Source organism: Rhinoderma darwinii, chromosome 9 (assembly GCF_050947455.1).
Source record: "Rhinoderma darwinii isolate aRhiDar2 chromosome 9, aRhiDar2.hap1, whole genome shotgun sequence".
In the NCBI taxonomy this organism is placed as follows: Eukaryota; Metazoa; Chordata; class Amphibia; order Anura; family Rhinodermatidae; genus Rhinoderma; species Rhinoderma darwinii.
Window position 1 is genome coordinate 59,992,449 of NC_134695.1, and position 25,362 is coordinate 60,017,810.

A 25,362-nucleotide genomic window follows, 5' to 3' on the forward strand; every position below is an offset into this window, starting at 1 on the left:
ACTGATGCACATCCGTATGCGGTGCGTGATTTGCCCATCAATTCAATTGAAAAAAAGATTTGCTTTGCGAGTGCGCGAAGAACGTAAGCCCTTCGCAAGCACACTGATGCATAACACAACACTCACGGACCAGATTCACACGAATGACTCTGATACGCTTGTGTGAATGAGGCCTAAAGAAATTCCAGCTATAGCTCTTGCTCCGACCATAGACTTGAATTGAGTGGCCAGCTCTCCCCGTCGTCCGTTTTACAGCCAGATTACAGCTCGGTAGTTACGAAAATACCCCTTCATGTTCAAATGGCATAATTCTGAAGAATTCATATTTTTTCGGCAGGTGTCATTGACCTAAACATTTGTCTTTTTTTTTTTATATATATATTTGCAGCCAAACACATCATTAGTATTGATGGTAAGAGCGGACTCTTCAAGGGCTTGGCACCACGTCTGTGCGCTGGAGCTGTGGGCACTGTGGTGCACAGCAAAGTCTTGCAGGTAACTGGTTTTATAATTACCAAAGCCACATACTGGTGGCTACAATATGACCGGTTGACAATTTGTATAGGTCCAATCACAAAAAATGACATGCCCACCTAGTCTCACGTGCCACCTTTAAATATTTAAAGGCGCTGTCTTATCTGTTAACAAGCAGGCTCATGCCGTCATCCACACGGCCAGTGAGTTTGATATAAAAGGTGTTTTACAGAAGTGGCTTGACCCATGGGCAGGGTAGTATATAGAGCATTATTATGGCTCTTCACTTTTGTTGATGCCATTTTTGTTTTCCCCACTTAGTGCTACCAAAATCTGAACCAGGATGAGATGGAGGTAAGTCAGTTACCTGTTTGGCAATTTATTTTTTTTCATTTTTCTTTTTCTTTTTTTTTTTAATACCCTATTAGTGCTTCCTGAGTTTAATAGAGGCGAGGCTTCTTTAGGACTCTTAGCCGTTGCCAATAGTGTCTGGAAATGGCAACTGGAGGGGCTATAAGCTCATGCGTGACGTGACTGAAAGGCAGCATATTTTTTAAATGTAGCTTTGGATGTGACTGGAGAACAAATCACATAACTCAAGATCGTAACAAGTACAGCTGCCCATACGCTTAAGACCGCTGTCAGCTGAGCGAGATATTTCTCCCGACTCCCGCATACACATGCATGCATGGCTCGTGTGTTCAATACGCTTGGTCGGCTGTTTCTGTAACTCCCATAGAACAGTCCCCAGATGGGACAGTGATCGAGTGACGCCCATTTTGCAGATGGGTGCGAGTCCCCCCATTCTGAAGATGGGTGCGGGTCCCCCCATTCTGAAGATGGGTGCGGGTCCCCCCATTCTGAAGATGGGTGCGGGTCCCCCCATTCTGAAGATGGGTGCGGGTCCCCCCATTCTGAAGATGGGTGCGGGTCCCCCCATTCTGAAGATGGGTGCGGGTCCCCCCATTCTGAAGATGGGTGCGGGTCCCCCCATTCTGAAGATGGGTGCGGGTCCCCCCATTCTGAAGATGGGTGCGGGTCCCCCCATTCTGAAGATGGGTGCGGGTCCCAGATCATATCTCGTGGGGCAGTTGATGTTCACGTCTTTGTTTATCTGTCCTCTAGGAGGTTGGATTTAAACAAAAAGAAAACCCCTCCCTGGATTTTGTTATCAAAGAGGTAAGCGCTCCATCGTTCTCATAGCTGGTTCAGTTGTAATATGGCTTCCTGCACTGCCTGATCTGTACTTCACCTGTGTCTGATTTCTGTTTTTCAGACCACTCAGGAGATGGTTGCCCGTTCAGCTGCCACCCTCATCACACATCCCTTTCACGGTATGTCATCTATTTAAAGGGAAACCACCAACAGATTAAATCGTACCTACTACCACTTACTTGACCCGCATTATAAGTCTTTTATTTCCTCCATCCAACTTCTAAAGGTGCCCATATACATTAGAGGGATGACTACTGTACCCGCCGACTTCTGCAGGATCGGCTGACCATCTAATGTGTATGGGGGTGTCCCAATTCTCCCATATTAGCAGATGTTGGGGGGAAAAGAAGGATCAGTTTTGTTGGAATTCAACATTTCTCGATCTTTTGTTCCCACAAGAGGTAAGCCGCTGCCAGTCGGGTAGCAGCTTATTCCCCCCTACATATAAACACATGCACACTCCGCTGAGCCTGCATGTGTATGTGGGAGTCGGAAAAATATAGCTGTTTGCTGAACGCTTGTTAAAGATGTACGGGAACTTTAAAGGGGCGTGTTTACTACTTTTACTAGCTGGGCGTTGTGTATAGAAGTATCATCCACTTCTCTTCAGAACGCCCAGCTTCTGGCAGTGCAGACACAGCCGTGTTCTCGAGAGATCACGCTGTGACGTGACTCACAGGTCCTGCATCGTGTCAGACGAGCGAGGACACATCGACACCAGAGGCTACAGATGATTCTGCAGCAGCATCGGCGTTTGCAGGTAAGTCGATGTAGCTACTTACCTGCAAATGCTGATGCTGCTGCAGAATCAACTGTAGCCTCTGGTGCCGACACGATGCAGGACCTGTGAGTGACGTCACAGATCTGCACTGCCAGAAGCTGGGCGTTCTGAAGAGAAGTGGATGATACTTCTCATCAGAACGCCCAGCTAGTAAAAGTAGTAAAAACGCCCCGATGTACGCACCTAATACACGCCCAGTTGTACTTTTACTTTTCAACACGCCCAGTTGTACTTTTGCAAGCCTCATTTGCATAAATACGAAAATGGTCATAACTTGGCCAAAAATGCTCGTTTTTTAAAAATAAAAACGTTACTGTAAACTACATTGCAGCGCCTATCTGCTGCAATAGCAGAAAGGGGTTCCAAAATCTGGTGACAGACCCTCTTTAACTCACTTTTTAGAAGTGAATAGTTTAGCTTCTGTCTTGATTGTGTAAATCATTAACACTTGTAACTAAATATCCCATGATGCATTGTCCAAACATCACAGTGAGGTGTGACCAGAATACATCTATCAGAAGCTATAATTATATAGATTATTCCAAATCATGACCAGAATCCTGGAAGGCTACAGATGCAGATAAAAGGCACAGGAGAGGCTACAGACTGCGCCTTATGCAGCAGCATGCATGTCACAGGCAGTGTGCAAACTTTAGCCCACTGCAAGAAGGGGTAGAGAGAATTGGCTGGAAATAACCTTACATTATAAACCGGAAGCAGCCAGGAGGAGATTGTGACAAAAGAAGACAACACGGGGCTAAGAAAATGTGTGGTTGTCACCCAATACTTTCCTGGATTGTGACAGCTCCGGCACATTCTGCCTTGTATTTTTCTGTAGAAAACTACAAGAAACTGGTGACAACAGACATATGGGCTATGAGAAAATTCTGTTTTCATTCAATGTTTAGGACATGAACAAATCATGCCCTGCCCTTATCTATGTACTGTGCAGTGTATTAGAGTTGTACGGTCAGAGTGCTCCCTTTCCATGAGTGTCAGTAATTAATATTATTACTTGGTGACTGTGGTGTCCAACTGCATACCATGATGTTTATGGGGTTAGTATCGTTCATTGAGCGCTGTGTAAAAGAGAACGGAGAAAACGGAAGCAGCGAAAGTTGCTCCTATCTTCTCCTCAGTGTCCTCGGCAGTCACTGACAGCCGGAGACCCGACATTCAGCTGCCCGATCGCTCGGGCAGCAAGTTAAAACCCCAGCCGTAAAGTCTATGGCTCGGGTTTTAAGGACCCATCCCTGACCGCTGGCCGTAAAAACACAGCCAGCGGTCGGTAACCAGTTAAGTGGGCAGCTGCAGGGAGTTAATATTCACTACTACTGCCCTTGAGACATTCAGCAGAAGGCAGTTGCTTGTTTACAGCTCTTGTACTACATGAATGAGAACATATTGGCTGTTGAAGTGCATAATTCTTGGATCTACTTGAAAAGATCTTCTAAGATTGGAGAGAGAAAAAAAAAATCTGCTTTTTTTTTTTTTTCCCCCAAATACAGCGCCACTCTTGTCCATAGGCTGTGTCTGGTATTGCGACTCAGCCACCTTAAAGTAAATGGGGCTGAGATGCAACACCAGACCCGGTCTTTAGACAAGAGTGGCGTTATTACTGGGATAGAAAAAAAACATTAAATTCTAATCTTATATGACCCCTTTTAAGAAGTGATTCAATCCATAGCACAGGTAAGAGTTCTATATTCACTTGGCGACCCTAAGGGTAGATCTTCAACGTAATCTGAAGCCATATTTGATGGAAAACCATCGATTCCTGTCATAACTATCATGTAGATATGACGGGAATACTACGGAGACATTGACACTCACTAACATGTGCTTTCAAAATTTTAGGACGACCAATTTGAGAGTATGGGATCGACTTTAACACATCTGCTTGTTTTCATTTGCAGTGATCACGCTACGGTGTATGGTCCAGTTCATTGGGAGAGAGACCAAATATGAGTATGTGTCGGCCTCGTACGATTCTCTTGATGACTGATGTCAGTGACTGGGGCGATGTTTTCTTTGAATGATTAAACTTAAAGACTGATGATCTTTTTCAGCGGGGTGTTCGGGTCAATAGTGACGATATACAGAGAGGAAGGACTGTTGGGATTTTTTGCGTAAGTATCTAATCTCGTCTATCAATGGCAGACTGCTACGGCTATATTGTCATGCTTACCACCAGCAGTGTATTAAACGTGGATGGCCAGGCTGACATTGGTGTGTCAGGAGCCCCCATTCGTCTTGTATTGGGGCCAGCTGTTCTCTGTAGTAGATGCACTTAGTTCAGTCAATTGGGGTTTGACGCACCGCTCCCCCAACAATCAGCAAAATGGAGTCCTTCACTGCGTTACCCAACACAGCCCAGCCCCATCCACGTGGACCATGCTGTATCCGGTACTGCAGTGAAATGGTCACCACTATGGAGAGCTTATTAAAAATTGATTTATACATCCCCAATTAAACTCTATCATAAATGCGTACTCAATAATCTTCCCCTGGTGTTGGTGGTGGCCCCAGTGAATGGGGCTGAGCTGCAGCGCCATACGGTGGAAGTAGAAGGAAGTAAAATTATCCACACACTTATGTATCCCTGCATTCACCTCATTGGATGTCTTTTTCCCACTTCGACCAATATTACCACATTTAAAGCCAAGGCTTGAGCAGTCTTTGCTTCGGCCCCTGCACATGACCGTGCCCGTAGTCACAGTCCATCATTACGGGCACGGCTGGCCGCTGACAGCCACCCGCATTGGCGAGCCGTTCTCCCGTATAAATTATAGGATGACGGATCTGTAAAAAGCAAAATGTAGGACACCTTCCCATAAATATATTGTAGAATTCATCCGTAATTATGGACCCATTCACTTCTATTGCCCACAGACACCCTCCGACAACGGCCGGCTGTGCCCATAATCACGGACAGTGATTACGGGCGCAGTCGTGTGCAGGGGGCCTTACCTGCCACTCCTATAAAAATGTACTCTTTTAGGCCTCCTTCACACGGCCGTGCGCATAATCACGGGCAGCGGTTACGGCCACTGACAGCCACTCAAATTTTCGTCCTGTTCTGCCATACAAAGTATGGGAGCACGGCCCGTAAAAAGCAAAAGAACGGACATGTTCCATAATTTGCCATACACTTCTACGGCCCGGACACCTTACGGGATGGTGTCCATGGTCAATAGAAGTGAATGTTACGGACTATTTTTACAGTCGTGTGCATGGGGCCTTAAAGTCGATATCTGACTTGGGGTTCCTGCAATTGTTCTATTAGGGAATTGCATTTAAAGCAATTTCCTAATATGATGTTCTAGAAGGAACCATTTTAGTAAGAGAACAGGTTTCTTCTGTTTGTCACTTCGTTTCACCAACGTCGATAAAGGAGAACATTGCAGTTATGTATAAAAGGCGTCAGAAGAAAAGTATTGATAAATGGAGACAGTCAGTATTCATGTGTAAGGAGCATTTGTTAGGGGGGGGGGGGGCTTTGATTTTAATAAGAATTATTTTCTTCCTCTTGTCCAGTGGTCTGGTTCCAAGACTGCTAGGAGATGTGCTTTCCCTGTGGATCTGTAACATGGTGGCGTTCCTCATCAACAAATACGCCCTGGAAAATGGGGTAAGTCTGCGATATCCCCTACGCAATACCCTATGGAAGGAGAGTGTCCACCAGCGTGACAGACTAGCTAACTTCCATTTATGTTTGTCTTTCTAGGCAGTGGGTGAGATGAAAAGCTACTCTCAAGCCGTCACTGGGGTAAGTGCAATACCGTTCTAGACCACCAGGTGGTGCGCGTCCTCTTTTGACGAACGAAGGAACGTTGCTTTAGAGCTCATGCACATGACCGTAGCCACATGCATGGTCCGTGATTACGGCACGGGCGGCCCGAGGAGTGTCGTCTGCGGGCCGTCCGCGATTATGGACCACGCACACACAAGATGTTGAGTTAAAGGGGCCCGAAACCACGTTAGCATTGGCCCATAGTATCGTGGATAGTATGTGCAAAGATTTAATGAGTTGTAGAACATGTTTCTAGTAGAGGGATACTATTTATAATTATGTAAAACATTACAATACTTAGTCTGGTTCTTATGGTGCATATTTAGTTTTTCTCAGATTTTATTACCATCTCTCTCATAGACAATGACCTCAACATGTCATTGTCTATGTATTAGGGCTCACAGTTGCCCATAGCATACTTCATCAAATTCTGCATTTCTTCTACGAGTGAATATGTATGTGATACGGTGCCGTATGACGTCTTCAGCTCTGTACTATATGTGCTGTGTGCATGCGGTCTAACATAGGCCCCATGCACATGACTGTGAATTTGCGTCTGCATACTATCTGCAATTGCGGATAGTATAGGGCACATTATATCCTATTGGCCAATGCACACGACCGTTGTTTCCACAGTCAATACATTTCCTGGAGCGCTTATTAAACCGGGCTTATTAAAATGCAGTATTGTGTGTACACGGTCCTAGATTGCTGACGGCCTGCGGATGACACGGACCGTGCACACCGCTACGGCCGTGTGCATGAGTCCTTATACAGCATTATACATAAAGTCTATGGATGGCTTTGTTGTCGTGTCTATGAGCAGCTTTAGATATCTCAGTAGTTCTGAGGTTGAGTTTTGCTTTCTCATCCACTTCATGGTCTTGTCTCTGCAGTTCCTGGCCAGTATGTTGACATATCCATTTGTCCTAGTGTCAAACCTCATGGCCGTGAATAACTGCGGGTGAGTAAGCGGTACACGTGTTGTCGGACTGCAGTTTGTTTCCTCGTCGTCTTCTAATGGACCCTCTTGCTTGCGTTTTACAGGTTGGCTGGTGGCAGACTTCCCTATGCCCCTCCATACTCCTCCTGGATAGACTGCTGGAGTCAGCTCAGCAAAGAGGTAAAGACAAGTTTGGTTATTGATACTTTCAGGCTGAAGAATAGGTATTTTTTACCTTTTGACTTGGTTATGGAAATGACTCGTTCGCTGTCATTTTAAAGTTACATCCAGCAAACACTGATACACAGTGAAGGGGCGGTTCCAAGAACACGGAGTCATGCTCCGCCCCCTCTGACTCTGCACTTGGCTTAGCTTATGTTTTCCTGGAATGTTCTTTTAAGGCTGGATTCACACAAGCATGTTCGGTCCGTAAAAGACGGAACGTATTTCGGCCGCAAGTCCTGGACCAAACACAGCGCAGGGAGCCTGGCTCCTAGCATCATAGTTATGATGGAACTATCAGTTGTCCCGCAGTGTGTTCGGTCCTGGACTTGCAGCCGAAATACATTCCGTCCTTTACGGACCGAACATGCTCGTGTGAATCCAGCCTAAGGCATATCTTACGTTTTAGAAAACTTGTGCTTCGTTACTGAGACATCGGATGTTTTCATCGGTTTTGGGTTTTCAGAGCCCAAAATCCCCCAACGTTCACTAGAAAGAGGCTGCTAAAGTGCTTATCAGAGGGCATAGCATTCTCTGCTCCTGATGATTTCTCACTGCCATATTATAGACTACAATGGAAGTTTTCAGCTCTCCCATGTTCAACCTGAAGAACCTGACAGGAGTAGTAACGGGAGGTACGCTTTAAAAGAAACTATCTACGTTTTGCAGAGACGAAAAGTTATTAGCCGTGTTGTCACTGCAGTATGTGAGTGCACTCGCTAATATACATTCCGGTATACCGGGTCCGGGCATCTAGTTGCACAGTCATCTTTGATGATGATACAACTCTGCGTCGTGTGACCGACCACGCTGTACTGTAGCAGTAGTACAGCGGGGTCGATCACGTGATGAAGAGTCATATCCTCAACAAAGAAGACTGTGCAACTAGACTTCCGGTCCCCCGGCAGCGCTATAAAAATCGATGAAAATCTCATAATCAGCGCGACGGGGACCGGAATGTATATTAGCGAGTGTATCACATACTGCAGTGACTGCACCGCTAACAATTTTTGGTCCCTGCATAACCCCTTTAAGTCATTATAATCCGTGTATGCTGGTCCCATAGTAAGTCGCTGTATCCAGAATTAAGTTTCACAAGGTGTCCTGGACTTTCCCCGTGTCATTGCATCACATCTGTTTGAGTTGTAATAGGGCGTACCATGTCTCTGTATGGTGCAATACTTATACTTTATATACTTTATAACTTGGGTGTACTTTTTTTTTCTTTTAGGGAAACACAAATCGGGGAAACAGCCTGTTTTTCCGCAAGATTCCTGCTGGAAAGAGCTACATCTATGAACAGAAGAGATTTTATTAATGTGAACTGCCTCGGGGTCGGAGCCCGCATCTGCCGCTTATCACTCTTCAGGGGGGAATGGGGAGAGTTTAATTTGTACACATTTTGTTTACAATTCTATATGATTTTCCTTTTTAATAAACATTCATTATTGACAGCTCAAGCCTGTGTATGACTTCTTGTTACATTATTAGAAACCCCCATCATTCCTGAAGTGACCGGCTGTCTGAGCTGCCCTATTAGTACTGTGTTAATGGGTGCAATTGTAACGACTGTTAAATCTTGCGTGGCCGACAGACGAGACCGGTATACATGGTGTGTTATATAAATATTCCTATATAGTACAATAGTAGTAGGAACTATTCAACTAGATTACTACTTGGTGTCCCAGCAGCCCCTGAGAGCAAACTTGGTCCTGTCTTAAAGGACCACTAAATGTAAAGGCTACTGAAGCTTAAGCCAGATTCACACGAACAAGTGCAAACTCAGACGTGAAAAACCGCCATTTTTGACGACAGAGTTGCACCAGTGCGGGTCCCGTGTTCGAGGACCCCCATAGACTTGTGTATCGAGGGATTGTGATAACAGAGAACATGTCCTATTTTCTTGTCTTTCAATGGACCCTTCACACGGTCCGTTAAAACAATGGCCATGTGAAGGCCCCTTTGAAAGACAAAAGTCAGTGTGACGGCCGTCACACGGATGTATACTACAGTCATCGGAATTCGGCCTAAGACTAATTCACTTGGAAATAATAATGCTCATAATGCTTTTTAGTCACATGATCTGTTTTCATTTAAAGCGGTTGTCTAGGGTTAGAGGGTTTGCTTTATTTCCCAGAAACAGCTCCACTCTTGCCCATGGGCCATGTCTGGTACTGCTGTTGGGCCCTATCCACTGGAATGCGGATGAGCTGTAATACCAGACGCAGCCTATGGACAAGAGTGGCACAGTTTCTGGGGGGAAAAAACACTTTTCCCTAATCCTGGACAACCCCTGCCATTATTAGGTCATTGAGCAGTCCCTCGAGTATTTAGTGTTAGTCTCTGGTAGTTGTATGAAGATCTGTTGTTCTGAATGTTTATCTGTATTATTTAAATGGTGGTACAACCCCTTTAAACATCATATTCATTGTATAGATCATAAAAAAAAACGGGTCTGCCATTAACATGCTGTTAAAAAAACGATGCTGTGAGGAGTTATGACGTTTGCTTATATAGTATGGCGCCACCTAGTGTTCAAAGTGTATAGCAATGTGCATGTCCACCTGATGAGCTGAGTGCTGATAGACAAGTAAGCTCAGTCACTCTCCCCACAGCCAATTTTTTGCACAGTGATCCTCTGCTCACTGCAGAGCAGCCAATAGAAATAGCTTTATGTCCTGCTTGTCAGGAAAGGAGCAGAACTTGTGCAGTAGTGTGGCAGTATAGCTGAGAAGACTCCTTCTGCAGGAGAAGTAACAAGGGACTGTATCTTCAGCTGCTAGAGGGGAAAAGAAACAGATTTTGCACATCGGACACATGGAAACAAAATTATGAAAAAACTGTCAGTAAGACCAAATCCTTTAAATTGCTGCACTGTTGTTGCAGTCAAAAGTAATGCAATCCCGGAACGCCGAACAGATGTAACATACTGATAGGTTAACTAGTTCCTATGAAATCGTCCCTAATGTGTGTCTGACATAGGCAAACTAGATTGTGAGCTCCATAACGTATCCCCGCCGCTATGTTAAAGGGTAACTAAACGTTTGACAAACTTCCGACATGTCATAGTGACGTGTCAGAAGTTTTGATCAGCTGCTTCGTTTCTGTTCGGCTTTTTCCGGAAAGCCGATGTGTCGGAGTACGGGCTCATAGACTTTCTATTGAGTCCATACTCCGATACGTTTATTTCCGGAAAAAGCCGAACAGACACGAAGCAGCTGAGCGCTCACACGAGACCTTCTGCCGCTTTGTTTTAGTGATTGGTGGGGGTTTCAGTGCTCGGACCCCCACCAATCAAAACTTCTGACATGTCACTATGACACGTCAGAAGTTTGTCAAATGTTTAGTTACACATTAAATGTAATTTCAGCTGGGCAGCATAAAGCACCCGTGGGCCACCCAAGAGCAATAGGCCCTGGCACTTGCCGGGTGCGGATGCCAGCCCTGACTATAGTGTCCATATAACAATTGACTACAAAAGGAACATGGGCAGGTGCAGGACTTCTATTCCTATATAAAAACAGGTGGGGAAAAGTGTTACCTATAGCAACCAAATGACAGCTGTACTCAAGTTGCTATAGTGAAATTTTCCAATTTACATCTTCGCTGGGTTTTTAGGCTTTGTTTACACTTGTGTTTGTGGATTTTTGGGCTTTTCTGTGTTTTTGAAGGCAAGAGTAGCACGTTCTGCAGCGCTATTCTTACCTATAAAAATATCATCCCATCTATATTATGTAGCGTTTTTAAAGTGGATCTGTAACCTCTCCTGACGTCTGTTTTAGTAAATAATTGTATTGCCTTGAAATAATAATTCTGGAGCATCTTTTCTTTAGAAATCTATGTTGTGCCGTTCCTCTGTTATTCCTCCTAGTTATTTATGAATAAATTGACAGCTGGGTGTTATCAGTAGTGGGTGTGTCCATATACGGACTGACACTTTCCAATTAGAGGTGACAGAGTGAAACTGTGTAAGGACACACCCGTTTGACAAGGGGAATGGTAACACCCAGTTGTCAATGTATTCATACATTTTTAGGAGGAATAACAGAGGATCATCACAACACAAGAGTTCTAAGAAAAGATGCTCCAGAATTATTTAATAAAGAATACGAGTATTTACTAAAACAGACATGTCAGGAGAGGTGACATGTAATCTTTAAAGTATGCTGAAAATTAAAGCCTACCTGTGCTAGTAAATAGTGCAGTGATTGTGTCCAGTATTTCTCTTTGTAAGCTCAGCTCAAGGATGAACATACCATAGATGCAGCCCAAGTTGCTGCTTTTGGGCTCCTGGAAAGAGGGGGGGACAGGTTTGCTTCATCCCTCATTTCAATGGGTGGTTGTAACCTGTCCATTCTCCTACAACTGTAGCAAAAAATGTTGTGGGTAGTCCTCTCTTGCTGAATGGAAAGGAGATTGGAGAGGGAGGAGGGGCAAGCTTTAAGTAACCTAGTCTCTGATGGTAAGGGGTGTAGTGGTGGTGTCAACCAGCACCAGAAGTGGCTCCTATTTCCTCTGCGCCCCCTGTTTATGATTCAGACTTCCCCTGGCCCATATTTCTGAGACAGGAAGTAGCTATCTGACAGCTACCATTATCAGCCATACTAGCTCTCATGGGGTTGTTTTTTGGTTTTTTTCTGTTTTGCTACCCAGAGGTCTTCCTACTCTCACCTTTCCCTAGTAGCCAATCACAGTGAGGGAAATCTCTTCTTTCTGTTTCTCTCACTGTGCAGAGAAATGGGTGTGTTAAGCCGTCTATAGTGAGATCATCTTTAGAAGTGACCACATATTTACTTGTTGCTGATCAGATTGCACAAGCTTTTCTATTGTTTTGTTTGTTTTTTTACAAGTTTTAAAGCAAGGCATGCTGGGAAATCTAGATCAATGTGACATCAATGAGGAAGGAAGTAGCTAACTTCTCCTGTTTAATGTCATAATATCCTTGTGAGACTTCTCTTGAATGCAGCAAGGCCATGTATCCCTGCTTCTTGGAAATCTACTACTCCACCGATCATCCCTCAATGGTTCTCTAGAGTTAGCGAATTAATGCGTATGGAACACCGGACCACTTTTGGGAGGAAACAAACTGACGCGGTCAATTAAAACTTGATCCATCTGTCTCCACTTCATCTACTCTGCGGAATATACTCGTCTCGCGGATGCCCAGACCTGATTTCTCTGCCAACTCATTCTCTAGATATACGAGTGATCTACCACTTAATATATAAGCTTTGCCCTCCTTTATTATATATACATTTTTGTTTATTTTTTTTCTTCTGAAAAAACTAAACCCTTTTTATTAAAAGAAAAATAAAAAGTCATTATACCCGGCCTCCTGGGACAAGTATCCAGGGACCAATTTAGTTCAGGGCAAAAAAAAGAAAAATGACAACTGGTCTGTTATCTTTCCCTTTATAAATGGGGATCAGAGATGTCCTACACCAGGGGTAGGCAGGCAACCTTTTTTGTACGGCGTGACAATAAAAAAAAAAAAATCAAGGATGAAGTACTCTGTTCCATGCTAGCCATGATTGATCCAAGGGGACGGTGTTAGGCTAGGTTTAGGATTTAGCGTGCCAGGCAAACACGTGCCATAGGTTGCGGACCCCTGTCCTACACCGTCTTGAAATCCTCCTGGTTATTACTACTAAAGATTTATATATCCCTATCATTCCAGGGTCCTGTACATTATCCAACTAGAAATTAGGTGTTAAACACGGGGTAACATATTTAATGGCTTTTTAAAAAAATAAAATAAAATTGAAGTAATTTATACATCTATTCTGACTGCATCCCTGGTGGGTGGATTGTCTCCCAGGGATATGGTCCCAAAGTATTGTTTTTCCTCGTCTCCATGTACCTGTCAAAAAAAGTATCTTCTGCTTTAGCAGGATTGAGATGTTCAGTTGCCATGGTTACTTGCCATTTTCAGAGCCTGGATGTTCTACTCCTGCGGGTAGAATTGTCTTTTGGCACGTCCGCTGCAGCTCTGGGAGTTGGAACGTCTCCAGCAAGCATCTTGTGTTTATCTCTTTTTGTGTGAAATTGTCAGGTCACCAGCTTTGCCTGTAAGTACCACGCTCCTCCAGGGAACGTGGCGGTGGCAGAGTCTTCTTTGAAGGTACAACTAGATGTCATTTAAATTGTAAACCTTTGAATTTTTATATATATATATATATATATATATATATATATATATATATATATATATATAAATGTGTATCAGTGGGATTGGTGCAACTTTCTAATTACTTTTGATTAAAAATTATATTTACTTTTTTAGATACAGCTGCTTTGTATCCTGTATATAGAGCAGCTGTATCGTGCGCTGAGACCTGAATCCGTCAGGTCAGCAGCACTGACGGGCTCAGTGTCAGTGGGTCCCGCGTGTTTCTGACATGCAGGATCCACCTGTAATCTATCACATCTAGGTTCATAACTTCGATGTGATCGGTAACAGCTCGAGACATGCATGACCCGCTTTCACTGAACCCGTCAGTCCCGCTGACCTGAAGGATTCCGGTTTCAGCGCTAGATACAGCTGCTCTGTATACAGGATATAAAGCAGCTGTATCTCAAAGTACAAATAATTTTTAATAAAAAGTAATTAGAAAGTTGCACCAAACGCTGATACACATTTTTATTAAAAATTAAATAAATAAAAAATTCAAAGGTGTACATGGCCTTTAAGCTTCTCAGCGGAGACATTTTATTTTATGTAGACAAGTTATAAACCGATGTGATCCATATGTTATCATGTTTTTCTGATTTGGGGTTTCTTTTTGACCTCTTGAATTAAAGGGGTCCTCCAGCAAAAGCTGTTAATGGCAAAAAAGCACAGATGTTATTAGAGAGTGACCAGGGGTCAGAGACGTTAGAGGGGTTTTTTGGGTTACTACAAATTCCGTCCGTTTCCGTTAATGCCAAAGCGTTGGAATTGAGCGGCAGGGCGCATGATTGACCACCGTTTCTCCTCCTGGCATCGGGCTTGCGGGGGATCAGGGCACATGGGACCTACATTCTGGCCTTTGGCGATCTATTAGTTATCACCTAATCGAAACCGGACTACCCCTATAAAGCTCCTGGGCACCAATGCAAAATCTATAACAAGCCTCCGCCCAACTACCATGTACCATTTATAATACTGATGTTGTCTTATGAGGCAGAAGTACCTTTGCGCCACCTCTAACCTCTGCACCCCCCTATAGCTACACCACTGCCATCCATGCTTGGCTCCCCCTTCATTGATAATTTGGAATGGTCCCAACTTTTTCTCAGGACCAATAAGACTCCCAGCACTTGCAAGAGGAGACCGCACTGACCCATGTTGTCTCTATTTACCCCGTGGTCAATAATTTGTCATATTGGCTTTTATAAGGCATGAGGATGGGTGAATTAAGCCGCCATCTTTTGCAATATACAGGTGAGTGCTGTCTCGTCTTCTAAGTCTGATGGCTTCGGAAGACCCTTTGGGAGGCGTGCACCCGCGTCATCAATCTGTTTTGCTGATCTACAACCAGATAACACAGTGATGATATATGTGACGGACAACTCTGATCATGTTTTACTGGAAACCCCATTAATCTTTATTCGACTAATTCCAAGTACAATATTTCCTACAAGTTCAAAAGTAGAAAGAAAATTCCAAATTATATAGAAATAGAAACACATGTGAGATTGTTTTATTGGTGAATCCCACCAAATTTGATCAAAATTCTGGTTACCTGCACCTGCCACAAGAGGGAGCTCACTGCATATATCTCATGTGTGAGCTGCTACAGCTATCGGCAATGTAATTATTGTTATCCAAAGCACAATTGTAATACACTTTTCACAGACGTGTGTATGTCTTGTGCTGCTGTGTGTAAGTATATTTGTTTTCGTGTTAGTGTGTATATTGTGCTGCTGTTTGTGTGGTTTTCTATTGAATTTGTGTCTATCTAGTATATGTGTGAATGCATTTTTTGCTGTGTGTGCGCACGCGTGTGTGTGTGTATATATATATATATATATATGTGTGTGTGTGTGTGTGTGTGTGTGTGTGTGTGTATTTTGTACTATTTTTGTATATGTGTGTATTTTGTGCTAGTTTGTGTGTATATATTTTTTTTTTTTTAATGTATCTCTGTGTATTTTGTGTTGTGTATGTGAGTATATATTTCGTGCTATTTGTGTATGTATTTATGCATGTGCTATTTTGTACGTGTATTTCTTTTGTGCTTTGTGTATGTATTCTTGTGTGTGTGTGTGTGTGTGTGTATCTTGTTCTGCAAACAATTTGCATTTTGTTTTAATTCAAAGAACATTTGTCCTATTATTCTAGTATGAGACATTCGGACGAACGTAGAGTACGTCAGTGTGATGGCCGTTAAAATAACGGCCGTCACACGGACACATGAATTTGTTGTTTCAATAGACCGTGTGAAGGGTCCGTTGAAAAATAGAACATGTCCTATTTTGTTCAGTTTTCAAGGATCTCTCCATAGACTCAATCTATGGTGGGATCCGTGAAAACGGAACCCGCACGGGGGCACCTCGGACGTGAAAAACGTCACATTTTTCACGTCCGAGTTCCCCCACGTTCGTGTGAATCTAGAAGAGGCTGGACGCAGCTGCAGGCTTAAGGGAAGCCGACATGACCGTCCTGGTAGGGAAAGGGTTAATGTTACGAGGTCAGGGAAAGTTGAAGGAGCTGAAGGAGGGACGGGGAGGAGTTAAGGGGGGCGGGGGGGCCGTTGCTGCGCTTCCCGCTGTTTCTCGGCATTGAGCCGGAAGCAGCGGGAGGAGTAACACACAGTAAGCAAAGCTCCCCGTTGCCCGGTTCTTTAGCAATGGCAGAGGCCCTGATTTTAGAGCGGCTGCGCGCCGCTGCTGTGCACCACGGTCCCGGATGGCTGGAGGAGACCGTGGCTGCATTAACGCGGATCCCGGACGCCGTTTCGCCACGTCGGGCACGGCGTTCGGGGTCTGTTGTAAGGGACAGGCTCCCCTCCCCCGGCCCCCCTACGAGCATGGCTATGGCGGCGGGGGGGGAGTCGGCAACAACCGCTCCTGCGCTGGGCAGGCAGAGAGCGGTGGCAGGGGTGACGGCGATGCAGGCTGTGTCGACCCGTCCCTCTCGGCGGTCCCGACCTCCAGAGCGCCTTAGTCCGGAGGTAGTCCCGCGGACACGGCGTCGCAGAGGGAGCCCGATCCCGGACGCTGCAGGCCAGGCAGCTGGGAGGACCGCCCCTTCCCAGGCCCTGCGTCCTGGCAGGAATCCCAGGCCGCGACGGGGTCCGGCGGTAAGCAGGGAGTCGCAGGCTGGGCTCCCTGTTCACCCCTCCCCCATCAGATGGAAGATGTCGAGAGCAAGGTACGGCCGCCCCGCATGGTGATGTTCCAGCCAGGGGGCAGGCTTCGTCAGGATCGTCTAGACGGACGACTAGATCTGCAGCGACGTCGAGGCAACAGGTCCGGTCGGAAGTCTGGGTCCCGGCGGTCGGGCGGCAGGTTGCCGGCCCATCGGTCAGCGCGTCCTCATCCCCTTTCCGAAGATGTCGTTGGGAGGGACAGTCGTCGGCGAGAGAAGAACTGGAGGAAGGTGAACTGGACGTCTATCGTCGGGGTCAGGATGGTCCGGCTGACGGGAACACAGCGCCTGTGCAGCCCGGTGAGTGTATAACTCCATTATTGTCTTATCCAGCGATTTTTATGTCGGGTGTCGGCGGGGGGGCTGCTAGCATAGCATCGGGGGCCGGTAGTGGCGCGGGCGGACGCGACGGAGCGGGTTTGGCAGATTTAGTGGGTTGCTTACGGGAGCTGGTGGGGCGCCTTGATAGGGCCGCGGCGCCGGTAGTAACGGAAGTGTCCCCTGCGGTAGTTTGGGAAGGCCCCAGGGACGTGGGATCGTTGCAGGCGCGTCCAGTGGTGGCGGTTAGAGAGGCGGTCGCGGTGTCGGTGCAGACTGAGGCACAGAAGGACGGCGATCGAGTGCGCATGGACGATCGTGCTCGGGGGGAGGTGTATGTTTGTTTTGAGGGTCCGTTGGGGGCGCATTTAAAGCAGGAGGTGCGTGATCGGATCTGGAAAGACGAATACGTTGAAATTTTTTCTCTCTTGCCGCTGGCTAAATTCAATTTGGATAAGAGCAAGCGGGATGAGAGTAAAAAGGACGAGGAGGAACGGCGGCGGTATAGGCTTATCCCGCAGACGTTCGTTAATTGGTCGCAGGCGTTCGCCATATTGGCTAGTGTGATAGGGGAAAAGGCGCCGGAAAATTGTTCGGCGTTATTTTGTTATTTTGATGCTATTGGGGAGGCTCATAGGGCGTATGGGGGTCAGGCGTGGCTGCGATATGATGAGCAATTCCGTCAGCGGAAGGCGGTTCGGCCGGCGATTCGGTGGGACCAGAAGGATATTGCTCTCTGGTTGCGGGTTACGGCTCCGGTTAGGCAGCCCTTTCCCGGGAGCGGTGGCCAGGGAGGCCAGTCTAGTCAGAGTGGACCAAGCGGCGGGGGAAAGGCGGGGTTTTGCTGGCAATTCAATGAAGGCCAGTGCAAGTTTGGGGCCACGTGCAAGTTCAAGCACGTGTGCTCCGAGTGTAATGGTGCATCACACGGGGCGGCAAAATGTCTGCGAAAAAAGAGGTACGGGAACCAGCACGGGGCTGGTCAAGGGGGTGTCGCCGGTGAGGGTGGAAAGGATGGCCCTTTATCTAAATGAGTATCCGGATAGGGCGGCAGCTAGGTTGCTTTATGAAGGGTTTAGTGTTGGTTTTGTTATTCCTCCGCCTCCTTATGAGGTTCCGGTTACGCGGAGAAATTTAAAATCGGCTTACTTGCATGCGGAAGTCGTGTCGGAAAAGTTGTTAAAAGAAGTTTCGTTGGGGCGCATGTCGGGGCCATTTGTGGAGTCGCCGGTGAAAGATTTAGTTGTGTCCCCTTTGGGTATTGTCCCTAAACGCGAGCCCGGAAAGTTTCGTTTGATTCAACATTTATCGTATCCCAAAGGTTCGTCGGTAAATGACGGGATTGATCACGAGTTGTGCTCCGTAGTTTATACCTCATTCGATAAGGCGGTGGGGTTAGTGCGGGCTGCGGGTCCTGGGGCGCTGCTAGCAAAAACTGACATCGAGGCGGCGTTCAGGTTGTTGCCGGTCCATACAGAAAGCCAACGGCTGTTGGGTTGTTTTTGGAATGGGGCCTTTTACGTGGATCAGTGCCTTCCGATGGGGTGTTCCCTTTCTTGTGCATACTTCGAGGCGTTTAGTAGCTTCGTGGAGTGGGTAAAGAGGGGAGTATCCGGGGTCGACTCGTTGATCCATTACTTAGATGATTTGTTATGCGTTGGCCCGGGGGGTTCGCCGGTTGGCGGTAATTTGCTTCATGCTCTACAGAAGGTGGCGAGGGATTTTGGGATTCCTTTGGCGCCGGAAAAAACGGAGGGCCCGGTAGCGACGATTTGTTTTTTGGGAATCGAAATAGACTCGGTGGCAATGGAGTGTCGTCTCCCGGCGGATAAGTTGGGTGCTTTGAGGCTGGAGGTTCAACGGGCTTGTAGAATGAAGAAAATGACGCTGAGGGAGCTTCAGTCGCTGCTGGGGAAGTTGAATTTCGCCTGCCAGATTATGCCGATGGGGAGGGTGTTTGGTAGGAGGTTGGCGGCGGCAACGGTGGGAGTGCGTGCGCCGCATCATTTTGTGCGGCTCAAGGAGGAGTACCGTGCTGATCTTCAGGTTTGGAATGACTTCTTGGGCCAGTTCAATGGTCGCTCGCTATGGATGGCCCCAGCGCAGGATACGAGTGTTTTGAATATTTTCACGGATGCGGCTGGGGCGGGTGGTTTTGGAGCTTACGGGGGAGGTCCGTGGTGCGCAGGTCAATGGCCGGCTAGCTGGGTGTCCAGTGGACTCACGCGGAATCTGGCCCTGCTCGAGCTGTTTCCCATCGTGGTGGCGGCTACCATTTGGGGGGACAGGCTCAGGGATAAGAAGGTCCGTTTTTTTTACTGCGACAACATGGGGGTGGTGCTTGCCATTAATAACATCACGGCGTCCTTTCCTCCGGTAGTTCAATTGTTGCGACATTTAGTGTTGGTATGTTTGTCGTTGAACGCGTGGGTGGTGGCGGTGCATGTCCCGGGTGTACGGAATTGTATCGCTGATGCTCTTTCTCGCTCGCAGTGGGACCGGTTTCGGCAATTGGCACCGGGAGCGGAACGTCTCGGTTTGGCTTGTCCGCAGCATCTTTGGGATCTGGTCTCGGTCCCGTAGAACAATTGGTACAAAGGTCTTTGGCGCGCACGACGTGGAGTGCTTATGCTGCTTGTTGGAGGCAGTGGGAGGAGTGGGTAAGAGAGTTGGGTGACGTCAATACGGATAGAGACAGGTTGGTGGCACTTTTGTACTGGTTAGGGGACGCCTGGGAGGCGGGGTTTTCAGTGGCGAAGGTGAACCGGTTCATATCTGCGGTGGCGTTTGGGTTTAAGTTGCGGGGCTTTCAGGATGTATCGAAGGAATTTCTGGTATCGCAGGCTTTGAAGGGGTTGCGCCCCGGGGTCGGTTATGTGCCCAGTAGAGTGCATGCGGGGTTTTACGCCAAACAGGGGGTCTCCAGATTTGCCTTTGTTACGTCATGTGGACGGGTCGTTTTTGTCCAGGTTTCAGTTTGGAGCTGTATTTAAAAATGTTTGACGGCGGTTGGTGTCGCGGCAGGCTCATATTCATCTCATTCCTTCAGGATTGGCGCAGCAACAGAAGCGGGGCGCTGGGGGTTGGATGATGAGGGGGTGAGGCGTATTGGTCGTTGGGAGTCCAACAGGTTTAAGTCCTATGTCCGCCCCCATATGTTATGAATTTTGCTGTTAACGCTTTACAAATGTTATATGGTGGTGCCTAATTGTTTTTTCCGTTTCAGATTCGCCTCCGTGTTTGGTGTGGTTGATGGGTCATTCTTACGTGCACTGGGGGGCTTTGAGGGCGGACGTCCGCCCGAATGGTCGCCAGTTGCGCATTCCGCGACAGGATGCGGTTGTGCATTGGCTGGGTTTTAGAGGTATGTCGTGGAGCAGGGTGTTGGCGGAATTCCAGACATATGCTCGGCTTGATAGGGTTCCGGAGGTCTTAGTGTTGCACGTGGGTGGGAATGACTTAGGAGTCCGCCCCTTTCGTGAGTTGGTGCGGGATATCAAACATGATATGTTGTGTTTGTGGGTATCTTATCACAAGTTGGTGATAGTGTGGTCGGACATAGTCCCAAGAAAGCATTGGCGGTTAGCTACATCTGTGGAGAGAGTCAATAAGGCTCGCATTAAAGTTAATCGGGCGGTGTCCCGTTTTTGTGGCAAAAAACGGGGGCATTTGCGTGAGGCATAGGGATTTGGAGTCAGGAGTGGGGAATTTCTGGAGGAGTGACGGGGTTCATCTGACCGAGGTTGGCATTGATCTTTGGAGCTTGGCGATAGCAGAAGGAATAGAAAGGGCGGTGGTGGTGTGGAGGAACTCACAGGCTTAAGGTGGTCAAGGCCTGTTTCGCTGTGGCGGGGGGAGTCCTTGAGGCCAGTCAGTACAAAATGGTGGGGGGGTCGCATCGGGGGTATGCGTCCCCCAAAAAAGGTACGTGGTTGAAGACTTCATCGGGTGGTATCCCTTTGAAGTGGTCTTCTGGTAGAAGGTATATCACTTGAAGGCTTCATCGGGTGTTATCCCTTTGAAGTGGACTTCTAGTGGTCGGTATATCACTTGAGGGCTTCATCGGGTGTTATCCCCTTGAAGTGGACTTCTAGTGGTCGGTATATCACTTGAGGGCTTCATCGGGTGTTATCCCCTTGAAGTGGACTTCTAGTGGTTGGAGCCATCTGCAGAGGTGAACGGTGCTTCCGAGCTGGTTTACGGCTGGAGGTAATTGGTGGTTTGCAGATGGCTAATTCGGTGTGTTCTTTAAAAAGGACTATCTGAGGGGGCTTCAAGGACTTCCTCTGCTCGGGTTAATGTTATGACCCATGTTGGGTCATGTGAATTATTAGGAGGAATTCTCTGGTGGATTCCTAACTAGTTATCCGAATGTTTCGGATTTAAATTGTTTTTATAAAACTGTGAAATTAATAAACGGCTGCTGTGGCCATTTCACATCCAACCTCGGTGTCATGTGTCGTTACTAAATGGGGATGGGGGATAGTATGGTTTAAGGTTAACACACGACTCTACCTAGGCAGGTCAAGCCTAATCATCTACTGGAGAACAATTGAAATTACATTTTAAATACATTCTGTTGAAATCCTGTTTTCTTCCAGATTATTACATGATTTATCAATGCACTAAAACTTCCTTAGTACCTGGCATCACATTTTTCTCGTCTATTAACAGCGGCGACCCTGCCATATAGGCAGCAAAATCTATAACATTACCTGTCCATGATTTTGTGCTCTGCACATGTGGACCCCCCTTCAGTGTCCCCTCTCTCCCCTCCAGCCCCCCCTCCACAGCCCTGCACCAAATCCTTCTATGTGCCACAAAGTAGAGATACAGGCAGAAGACAAGTGACAGGCGGCAGCTGAGCAGGTAGGTGCAGGAGGGACGGTGGGGGGCACCAGGGATGGAGAAGGGCACTGGAGGATGCAGCTGGTACAGATAGGTAATGGGTATGTAAAATAAGAGGTGGGGCAGGGAGAGAGCTATGAGGATGCTGCCTGAATGTATCACTGGTTTCTGCTGCACCTGCACTGAGAGGAGAACCCATCTCATCACGGTGCCAGTTGGTGCCCTCTCTGCCCATGTCTATATCCTCCCAGCTTTTGCCCCCTGGCATCTGTTCTAGCAGCTCTCGCCCTCACATCTTCATCACCCTCACTCACTCTCTGCTTGGTAGAAAGACATTTTCTCTACAGAGATGTTGCATTGATTTGGGACTCCCTCTTGCCCCCACTGGTTGCCCACATGCCATCTTTCATCTGACATTACAGTGAAATCTTCCCCCTGGGCACGGGGTTCCAGATGCTTTCCTTTGTACAAGATCAGAATATTTTCATAATGAGAATGGGTTCCTGCGTGTGACACTTTGCCTTACACTATAACATCTGTACAGCAGAGTTATGGCAGCGGTAAGGGGTAAATTGATCATATCTACCACCCTGGCATGCGTCTCTGCACAGACAATATGTATGGATATTATTCGGTTGTGGTTACAGATTTCTATACGCTGCGTGTGATCATATGTGGCATGTGCTCATCTAAAGATGTAGTCGAGTTGGGTTTGTCATCTTGCAAAACTCAAGGGAATTTATCAATAGTTTTGTACCTGTTTTTTTGGCTTAAAAAAGTTGCAAATCATGGCGCACACCCATGCACTCGCCAGTTTTAAAGAGTGCAGATAAAAGTGGGTGGGATTTACCAGGAGTGGGTGTGGTCTCCATCTTATCAAAAGAGTAACGAGAAAGTGGTGCCAATCTGGTTGCAAATCGTAGATTTAATTTTCTGCCATTTGGACAGTCCAAAATGTGTGAAATTTATTAAGAGGTATGCACCTTTTAATAAATTTGGCGCAATTCAGTCAACGTACTTTTTTTTTTTTTTTTAAACTGGCGTATGAAACGCCAGTTTTAATGCGTTTATCCCAATGTGTTTTTATAGATTTTTAATGTGACATCAGGTAACCTGACCATCTTATAAACCTACATACGGAGCACATGCTATATACCACATTAGTGATTATGGTGCATAGAGAAAATAGGCAAATGGATAAGGTATAAGTTCTACTTGCAGTCCTATGTAAAACTATAGATAACTTAAAATGACAAACTCTGTTCTGTAGGGGCTGAATGTTTGGGGTTTGTGCTCTATCTATGCTTCTTGTATGTATATACAGGGTAAAATTATTGTTATATGAGTAGCGAGCTGAGTGTTGGGGGTCTCATATGACTGAAAAAGTTATTGTCAATTCATGACACAGAAACAACATTAACAAACCTTCCCTTGATAAGTTCTGCCATTAGCTGGAGCAGGCTGACCGGAAACAGCGCAGGGTGACAGGAAACAGTGCAGGGTGACAGGAAACAACGCAGAGTGACAGGAAACAGCGCAGTGTGACAGAAAACAGTGAAGGGTGACAGGACACAGCGCAGGGAGACAGAAAACAGCGCAGGGTGACAGGAAACAGCGCAGGGTGACAGAAAACAGCGAAGGGTAACAGGAGACAGCGCAGGGAGACAGAAAACAGCGCAGGGAGACAGAAAACAGTGCAGGGTGACAGGAAACAGCGCAGGGTGACAGGAAACAGCGCAGGGTGACAGGAAACAGCGCAGGGTGACAGGAGACAGCGCAGGGAGACATAAAACAGCGCAGGGTGACAGGAGACAGCGCAGGGTGACAGGAGACAGCGCAGGGTGACAGGAAACAGCGCAGGGAGACAGAAAACAGCGCAGGGTGACAGAAAACAGCGACGGGTGACAGGAGACAGCGCAGGGAGACAGAAAACAGCGCAGGGAGACAGGAAACAGCGCAGGGTGTCAGGAGACAGCGCAGGGTGACAGAAAACAGCGCTGGGTGACAGGAAACAGCGCAGGGTGTCAGGAGACAGGGCAGAGTGTCAGCAGACCTCGCAGGGTGTCAGGAGAAAGGGTGTAAGAAAACAGGGCAGGGTGTCAGCAGACCTCGCAGGGTGTCAGGAGACAGGGTGTAAGAAAACAGGGCAGGGTGGCAGAAAACAACGCAGGGAGACAGGAAACAGCGCAGTGTGAAGGGAAACACCGCAGGGTGACTGGAAACAGCGCAGTGTGAAGGGAGACATCGCAGGGTGACGGGAAACAGCACAGGGTGGCGGGAGGCAGCGCAGGGTGGTGAACTGATTCTAGGACTGATAGTGCAGAGCTTGATTGGAATAGCTGTCAGCCGAAAACTACATCTATGTCTCCAGACTCCACCATACACATGCACGATTATTTCAATGGGTAGAGGAGAGGAGTCTGTCAGCGGCTCATGTCCTGTGGCAACAAAGGATCAGTAATGTTGAAATCCCCGACATCTGTCATTGGGGAACAGTCGGGAGGCCCACATACACGAGATCAGCACGCTTCTAGAGCAGCGGATTGATTAAAATATATATAAAGTGCATCTACCCTTTAAAAAACACAACACCCATAAATGTAGGTCGCTTGATTGTCTATTAATATTCCAGTCCCTTCTAAGTATATTTATTTCTGGAAAAGCTGACTTTGGTAATATAATATTAAAGGGGTTTTCCCATGAGAGACATTTATGACATATCCACAGGATACATCATAAATGTCAGATAGATGCGGGTCCCACCTCTAGAACCCTGCACCTATCTCTAGAACGGGGGCCCCCTAAACCCCGTTCTACTGCTCTGTGTTGTGGCAGAAGCAGGTGAATTCCGATCAAGAATTAGGAAATTCGCTCAGCTACGCTGTTTCCGTACATCCCTTTGAACGGAATGGTAGTTACAGAAACAGTGTGGCTCGCATACTACGCTGCTTCCGTAACTGCCATTCACTACTATGGGAGTAACAGAAACAGCATAGCTCAGCGAGCTACGCTGTTTTTGTAACTCCCGATCATATAGTCAGGAAGTGGCCTGGGAGGCAGAGGGAGCAGAAAATGGTAGAACAGGGTTTAGGGGGCCCCGTTCTAGAGATAGGTGTGGGTCCCATAGGTGGGACTTGCATCTATCTGACATTTATGACATATCCTGTGGATATGCCATAAATGTCCCTGGTGGGAAAACCATACATATTACATACTGGTTACCTGAAGCCACCACTAGGGGAAGCTTACTGCGCACTGGGAGATTTAGGGTATATTCACACGGCTTCTTTTCAGCCGTTTTTCTCCAAACATCTTCCCATTGATTTCAATGGGAAAAACTGCGTTCTGTTCCGACGGGGCGATTTTTGCGTGGCCGTTTTGAAAAAGTGCATGTCACTTCTTGAGCTGTTTTTCAT

The 25,362-nt window shown here is 46.8% G+C and overlaps 1 protein-coding gene across 3 annotated transcripts in view; it reads left to right on the forward strand.

Annotated features, from left to right (window-relative positions):
- The first annotated feature begins 438 nt into the window (after positions 1 to 438).
- Positions 439 to 25,362, forward strand: part of MTCH2 (mitochondrial carrier 2) — a 41,032-nt gene continuing 16,108 nt past the window's right edge. Inside the window, exons 1-11 of one of the 3 annotated variants that reach the window (XM_075837803.1) lie at positions 445 to 495; positions 796 to 828; positions 1,600 to 1,653; positions 1,751 to 1,808; positions 4,387 to 4,438; positions 4,540 to 4,599; positions 6,008 to 6,101; positions 6,198 to 6,239; positions 7,160 to 7,227; positions 7,311 to 7,386; positions 8,660 to 8,882. In XM_075837803.1, coding sequence (XP_075693918.1) covers positions 823 to 828; positions 1,600 to 1,653; positions 1,751 to 1,808; positions 4,387 to 4,438; positions 4,540 to 4,599; positions 6,008 to 6,101; positions 6,198 to 6,239; positions 7,160 to 7,227; positions 7,311 to 7,386; positions 8,660 to 8,746 — 597 coding nt within the window. In that variant the 5' untranslated portion in view covers positions 445 to 495; positions 796 to 822 and the 3' untranslated portion in view covers positions 8,747 to 8,882. Of the gene's footprint in view, positions 496 to 795; positions 829 to 1,599; positions 1,654 to 1,750; positions 1,809 to 4,386; positions 4,439 to 4,539; positions 4,600 to 6,007; positions 6,102 to 6,197; positions 6,240 to 7,159; positions 7,228 to 7,310; positions 7,387 to 8,659; positions 8,883 to 21,860; positions 21,968 to 25,362 lie in introns of those variants that run through there. The other 2 variants (XM_075837802.1, XM_075837801.1) reach the window with 2 other exon arrangements.